The 7,936-nt window shown below is 38.4% G+C and overlaps 1 protein-coding gene across 1 annotated transcript in view; it reads right to left on the reverse strand.

The window, feature by feature from the left end:
* Nucleotides 1-7,936, reverse strand: part of LOC107294828 (FYVE, RhoGEF and PH domain-containing protein 5) — a 124,367-nt gene that overhangs the window by 22,921 nt on the left and 93,510 nt on the right. The window contains exons 10-13 of the mRNA XM_015824094.1: nucleotides 6,145-6,195; nucleotides 5,111-5,169; nucleotides 1,996-2,067; nucleotides 1,673-1,741 (exon numbers count right to left, since the gene is read on the reverse strand). Coding sequence (XP_015679580.1) covers nucleotides 1,673-1,741; nucleotides 1,996-2,067; nucleotides 5,111-5,169; nucleotides 6,145-6,195 — 251 coding nt within the window. The remainder of the gene's footprint in view (nucleotides 1-1,672; nucleotides 1,742-1,995; nucleotides 2,068-5,110; nucleotides 5,170-6,144; nucleotides 6,196-7,936) is intronic.

The following is a 7,936-nucleotide window of genomic DNA, read 5'->3' on the forward strand; positions in this document are numbered from 1 at the left end:
TATAAATGTAATTTAGGCCAGAGGTCCCCAACCTTTTGGACACCAGGGACCGGTTCCATGGACAGCAGTTTTTCTATGGACCAGAGAGTGCATGGTTTTGGGTACTGCCTGCACCCTGTGGATGGGGCTTTGCTTGTTTGTGTGGACTGGTTGCTGGCATGCCATAGACCGGTACTATTCCACGGACCGGAGGTTGGAGACCTCTGATTTAGGCAATCCTCAGTTAATGACCACATGTTCAGTAACTGTTCAAACTTGCAACACTGCTAACTGTACTTAAGAACAGTCCTTGAAGTTCCAACTGTTGCAGTATGCCATGGTTATCTGATCATGATTTCCATCATTTGCTGCCAACTTCTCACAAGCACAGTTAATGGGGGAGCCAGCAGGAAAATGGAAGTCATGGTCCCATGAAGTCACATGACCAATGTGATCCTTGCTTAATAACACTAATTGGAAACTGCTGGAACTACTATTGCTAAGCACGTAACATCATGCTTTACAACTGCATTACTTAATGATGGAAATTTTGGTCCCAATGTATACAAATACAGTTCCCCCATTTTGGGCAAGGAAATCAAAATCTTGGATACAGGATAGGAAATACATGACTTATAACAACACATATGAAATTGTAAATTGATCAATTACCAGCTGAATATGAGTCAGCTATGTGACATGAGTCTGCAAGATAAATGCAATTTTAGGCTGCAAAACTGAAGTATGGTTTAAATCTGCTCTGGTCATATATATGCAGAAATATCGTCTCTCTGGAATATATTTCCCTCCATCCCCCAGATTGACTCTGCTAGTCTTTCACAAGACATGAAAAACATGGCTTTGCTATTGAGCCTGAGGATCCAATAGCATGGGAGAACATATTTCATGGTTAATTTGAGTGTTTATGAGTGCTCTTGGCTGTTATTTTTGTTTTTCCTGTTTTTTTAAAAAAGAAATCTCAATATTTTTATTGTGTTTTACCTCTTTTAATTGTTACCCATCCAGTCATATATATGAGATAGGTAAAAGATAGAAGGTAGAGGAGTCCCTGAAGATTTTATTTCACTAGTTTTTGCCAACTATAGAGGGCAGTGCTCATTTCTGTTTCAAGCCATTGATCCAGCACTGTACGAAGACATTTCTGTGGTCATGTGGCCAGCATAGTGTCATGGAGTGCTGTTACCTTCCCAGTGAAGTGGTACCTATTTATCTACTTTTGCATACTTTTGAACTGCTAGGTTGAGAGGACATTTGCATACTTTTGAACTGCTAGGTTGAGAGGACATTTGCATGCTTTTGAACTGCTAGGTTGGGAGGACCTGGGGCGAGGAACAGGAGCTCACCCCATTGCATGGTGCTCGGATCTTGAACCTGGGTTGTCAGCTTTCCAGCCTACAAGCCCAGCATCTTAACCACTGAGCCACCTCTGAGATATGCAGCCTATTAACTTATTAAATAAATATTTATTAAAAATTTTAGGGAATAACATCCAGACGAGCATTTATATGGTGGCAACATTAAATTGGAATTCTGTTTATTTATAAGCAAGTCCCACTGTGTCCAATGCCATTTATTCCCTAGGAAATATGTTGCTGATTGCCAGCCTTATTTGCAAAGATCCATCCATGTACATCTGACTGCATGTTAATTGAGAGTAAAAACAAAATCTTACCAAGAATAAATGTCGAGGATGCCTATTTTTCCCAGACACTTTCATTAACGTCCCTTCTTTAAGAAATATCTGAGGAAGAAAATAGAGGCACTAATACATCTTTTCTTGTTTACATTCAGTAATTCAACACATGATACAACTCTAGGCACTCATTAATTGCCTTTTAAATTAAAGAGAAATGGCTTAATCAAACCCTAAAGTTTGCAGGGTCATACTGTGGTGAATATTGACAAATTATCAAGGGTATCAGATCTATTGAACTCAACATTTACTGGACTGAACCTCAAATCTTTATATAATACTGTTGTTCAAAAAGAACTTACTCTTCCTGGTTGTAGAAGGTTGCTCTGTCCCTTGACACTGTGCTCTATATGTACCAATTTCTGCAAATTTTCCTGTGGACAAAAAAGAAGCAAATAATGGGGTTTAATAGAAATTTACTACATTTAATGCACATGATATGCTTCTGCTTGAATGAAGGAAAGCAAATGAAATATAGCACCATCAATCTCTGCATAATGTGATTAATAAACAAAGAAAATTCTAGAGAAATAGAATAGTGCAAGAATACAGTAAGGATGGGATCCGGATCCAGATTGGATTACCTTTATTTTCTTTAATAATATCATTCATGCAAGTGGGAACTCCACGAATGTGTTTTGCTTGCTTTGGCCCTATCATTGGGGGTGGGGAAGGGCTGTGCACATAGTCAAGATATTCAATAGATTATACTGTTATAAATTGAATTTTAAGTGAGAAATTTTATATGTAACGTCTACATTCACTTCATTTTTCATAAAGTTGGATGTTTTTGGCTGCTTGGAACAGAAATAATTTCCAGCTGTGTTGGGTTTCTGGTGATTCACATTCATGTAGTGTTCATGGCAACAGTATGCAATGGCTTCCCTCTGCATTTTTTAAAAAAATCCTATTTTGCCTATAGTCTTGGGAGTTACCTGGCATTAAACAGAGTTTGAGTTTGCTTAGTTTCCAAAGCTATTCAGGCTCTGCCATCTGCTGAGGCAGATGCACTCTGCCTTGAATTAAACTTAATTTTTAATTTTTTAGAATATTTTTGTGAAGTTTTCATTTATCTTTCCAGTCTACATTTCACTTTAGGATTCCATGTTGGTCTGCTCTTAAGCTTTCAAGTCAAGCCAAGATGGGTAAACTGTTATCTGTATCATTAATAGGATCAGCTTTATTTTTCGTCCATTAGTAATAGTGTTACAGCTGTGGTCCTAACAGGTAATAGTAACACATTAAATACACCATAAAATTTGGCCTCCTTTTCAGAGATCAGAATTTACCAGACTCTCACCCTATTGACTATGTACCAATGTTGAAAAGGTTGGACACAATCAATGAGCACAAACGAGCTGTAAAATCTCACTATCTAAAATGAGACTAATGAGGCCTCTGTTGCTACTAAAGAGATAGGACTGGATGGCACGTAGATACAAAAAAGATGAGATTTAATGAATTACAGTCATTATATTCACAGCTTCAGTTCGCTCTCATGATGTCTCAACCCTCAGGTCTCTGTTGTTTGTGATTCCTTTGAAACCTTTTAATCACCCAGATGGTTTGTAGGGGCTGTGAGTCTATGTGCACGTTCAGAAGGCTCCTACTAGCATTGCGAATCAAAAGACACTATGTAGAGATTCCCTCCGTGCTTCTTTAATGGGCCATTTGTGGAAAGAAAAGAGAGGGGGGAGGGAGGGAGAGAGAGAGAGAGAAAGAAGGAAGGAGGGAGGCAGGGAGAGAGAGAGAAGGGCTGCTTTTATTCTTAAACTGCATGTAAGAATTCTTCCACTTCCTATGCTCATACAAACAAAAGCTGGTATATTCCAGTCCCGGGGAGGGTAATTGTCAAGGTTGACTCAGCCTTCCATCCCTCTGAGGTCGGTAAAGTGAGGACCCAGATTGTTGGGGCAATAAGCTGGCTCTGTAAACTGCTTAGAGAGGGCTGTAAAGCACTATGAAACAGTATATAAGTCTAAGTGCTATTGCTACTGCTATTGTCCAATAATCTTTATTTAGATTGCTCTAGATGTAGCAGTTGCTCTAGAGCAGTCATTGTTAGAAATCCTTAGATAGGGACGGGGCTCACTCAACAAGGGGGGAGGATCTGAGGGATACAATAAAGATGGGATTGATTGATGATGCTGATTATATGTCATCAAATTGTTGTCAACTCCTAGCAACCAAATATATTTTCTCCATGATAATCTGTCCCTAACCTGGTCCTTCAGCTCTTATCACTACTGTAATTGAGTCTTCTCTGTTGTTGTGGTGGTGGTTTTTAAAATGATATGCCTATTTCATGGGCAATTTTTGTATACTCCATCTCAAAATGGCAGGAACTGGTATCAGAAACGGAGGAGGGTAAACAAGGTGAAGAATCGGCTATAGAGCATCCTAGATGAAGCAGATTATCTGGAGCCCTTTTTAGTCAGTATTCAGACCTGGACCTGGGATGGAGACAACTTTCAAACAGAGTTAAAGAAGTTTCTTGGATGAGAAGCAAAACGTCTTCAAAGAAAAAACAAGAAAGTCCAGTTGTTTCGGGAAAAAACACCTTTGAGATAACTATGACCTAGATGACTGAGAATCTCCATAGACATTTGGTCACATTAGTAGATGACTTTTGTCAGGATCTGTGCTTATCCTGGTTCTAATAAGCCTCTCAATAGCTTTTGATATCTTCCATGGTAGTTATCTGGATTGCCTTTGGGGATTAGAGGCATTATTTTGCAGTGGTTCCACTTGTCCCTCAGTGGATAGTTCAACCCAATGGTGATATGAGATGAGATGCTGTGATGCTGTGGGGGTTTGTCCTTGTTCTTCCTGTTTAACATCTACATGAAACGACTGGGAGAGATCATGCATTGGTTCTGGGTTCAATAACACCAGTATGCCAATAATATTCAGCTTTACGTTTCTACCATGAGTAATACTGATGAAACTGTAGACCTATCCTGAGATCCGGAAGCCTTGATGAGGAAAAACATGCTAAAATTGAAACCTACCAAGACAGAGTTATTATTTGTCCATTGAGGTTCTCAAATAATTCACATGGCACATCTACACTGCAACCTTAAGCTGTTTCAGTACTGTGAGCTACCGCATCCTCCCATTGGACAATTTCCCTGCTGTTGTGCTCTCCCATTACTTTGTTCTAAAAAATCAATAACCAATCATTTTCATTTCTATGGACAGGACTTGCTGGACATACTGTAAATACTTTAATGTGTGAGTATAATATTATATCACACACACACACACACACACAAAGTTAAAACATCAAAATGCACATATATTGTCATACTTGAATACACCATTATTTTAAGCCTCTTATGAATTATTTCATTTTTAACAATAAATAATCAAGATATTGTTGATTTATAATTTCTGAAATCAGGACTTAGCACTCACCCCTTGTTGTATGCTATCATTGGCTCTATCTGTAAGTTCTGATATGATAAGCAAGGCCCCTGCAATGCAATGGAATAACATATGAATTTATGAAACTTATAAAGTAAAATTATGTATTATTATTATTATTAATTATTTTTTACTGCAGCCATCTATGTAAAGGGCTTTCAGCATTCTTTCAAAACAATACCTTTCCCCAGGAGAACAAAGGCTTTTTTTAGTATAAATATATTGTTTCTATTGTGCAAAAACCGTCATAGTTTAAACATAAGAGTTGATGTTTTATAATCTATTATCTCATTCTACAACCTAAAGAATTAATTCTGCCTTTGCTGCTACAAAATAAAAAGAATAATTGTTAGAAAGAGCTGATATTAGAAATAACAGGATGATCTTTCCACATTCATTCCACATATATTACTATAAATATAAACTGCCTGCAATTAAGGTATTAGAAGTTTCTAATGTAGCCACCCCTTTTCCATATGGTAGAAATAATATAAAAAGATAAAATAGAAGTTCCATTCTAATTCTACAATCTCATGAATCATAAAACAAAAGTTTCTCTTTTAACTCAGAGATTAAGTTTTCTGCTACATATGCTTAAAAGCCTAATTCAGGCTAAACTTCTCTTTTTTGTCAATATAGTTGACAAAGTTAAGTTTGAATCAGAATACTTGTTAAGAGCCTTTTAAGAGTGTGTGGAATTTTCAAACAAAGTCCTTATCACACATCCCACAAATTTAGTCTCCTAGGTTCTTAATCATGAAGATAAAACCTAAAAAATTCAATAAGGACATTTAGAATTCAAAGTCATATCCTCAGTTATCAGAAAAGTAGGACTTAGCAGAATTTTTTATTAAATAACCATTAGACATGCTCTTCATTCTAGATAGCCATTCTAGAATGAAGTGCATCTAATCTAATGAATTCTGATTTCATTAAAAATTCAAAACGAGTAGATGGCGTCAACTCAAAGCAACATGAACTTTGCCATTCCCAGCCCTGGGTAAAATGAGGTTGTGTAAAATTACCTTGTGTATCTTCATATTCAGCAGAATCAGGGCAGAGATTATTCAAGTAATCTGTGGGGAAAATAGGATTAAACATGTGTCGGAAATCTCAGATTGTTTTTGATCTGCGAATTAATCTAACTACAATTATCTAAATAGCAGAGTTAAGATCAGCGTCTCAGGGTTCGTGGCCCAGAGTCATAGGATGCTACAGACCTTCTTCTCGATGAAATGGGACCCATCTCCAGAAAAGTCAAACTCAGCCTATCTCCTTCTTCTTCCTTCCCATTTCCTAAATTGTCCCTCAATAAAAGAGGGAATATACTGTATATCTTCTGGAGCTTTATTTTTCTTCCATTAACTCCTGTAATATCATTGTTCTGCTTGGCATGGCCCACAGATTCCTCACTAACTGCCCCATAACACATTTGCCAACTTTGTCTCAGGAATCAGCCAAAGGCATACACAGCTGAAAGGATGGACAACTTTATAACAGCAACAATAACATGGTTCCACATAGTTTTCCTGCATCATGTTCATTGTTTGATTTTAAAAATTGTAACAAAGTTTAATTGCACTTTTCCACAGAGCCTGAGACACTGGAATGCTTTTTCACACTGTTTTCAGCTTTAATTATATTGCTGCTCAGCCAAACTCAAAGCTGAAATTATTATTGTTAGGCTTCACATCAGGACTTGGCAATAAATCAGAGCTGCCCAGACATTTAAGTCCTTATTCAGCACTTGGATTTTGTTGGCAGGAGACTCTTGGACATGCCAGATAGGCATGTTATGCTAAACAAGAATGAAGCCTTGAACACAATGGTTGCCTGACCACTGCAATGCAAAGAAATCACAGATGCTATATACCAGGGGTGTCAAACTGCCAGCCCGTGGGCCGGATGCATCATGCCAAAACTGCGCCCACCCTATTGCTGGCAATGGAAAAAAAGTCACGATACATCGCGACACGTCACGTGACGTTGTGAGTTTGACACCCCTAATATATACTGTATCTCTGATAAATTCTGTCTGTCTGTCTACCTGACTGCCTTTCTCTCCCTCCCTCCCTCCCTCCCTCCCTCCCTCCCTCTCTCTCTCTCACTCACACACACACACATCAAATTTATGTACCGCCCATTTCACCCAAGTAAAACAAAAGCCATACAGCTATATAAAAGGGACACAGATAAATACACAGTTAAAAATAGGAGTAAAAACACATTAAAAAGTTAAAAAGGCAGACAGAGCTCCCTCAAGTCACAAAACACTCTCAGAGCCACATATCACTCTTGGACCCCCTAAGGCAGTTGGCAGAGCCAGGTCTTAACCCTCTTTCAGAAGTCCAGCAGAGTGGGACTTAGGACAGGGGCTATGGCAGAGAAGGCTCTCTTTCTAGATCCTGCCAAATAAAATTCTTTGATTGATGGGGTCCATAACATATCCTCCCTGCCTGATTGGTGGGACAGGTTGATGTAATTGGTACAAGATGGTTCCTCAAGTAGCTGGTTTCATAAAGGGCTTTAAAGGTCTAACACCTTGAATTGGACCCAGAAGCAAATTGGCACCCAATACAAGTCAATAGTAGAGGTGTTACATATGCAACTCTCGGGGTGCCCAAAACTGTCTGTGCCACTGCTTTCTGCACCAGCTGTAGCATCCAGATATTTATTCTTCAAGGGTAGTCCATGTACAGCATATTGTGTTAACCCATGGAGATGACCAAGACTGAAAGAAAGGCTTCTCAATTTAGAAAGAGCATAACTGGTGCGCAAAGTTGGGCAAAAGCCCTCCTAGCCACAATTTATTTATTT

This window comes from Protobothrops mucrosquamatus, unplaced genomic scaffold, assembly GCF_001527695.2.
Source record: "Protobothrops mucrosquamatus isolate PMUCROS unplaced genomic scaffold, P.Mucros_1.0 scaffold2115, whole genome shotgun sequence".
Taxonomy (NCBI): Eukaryota; Metazoa; Chordata; class Lepidosauria; order Squamata; family Viperidae; genus Protobothrops; species Protobothrops mucrosquamatus.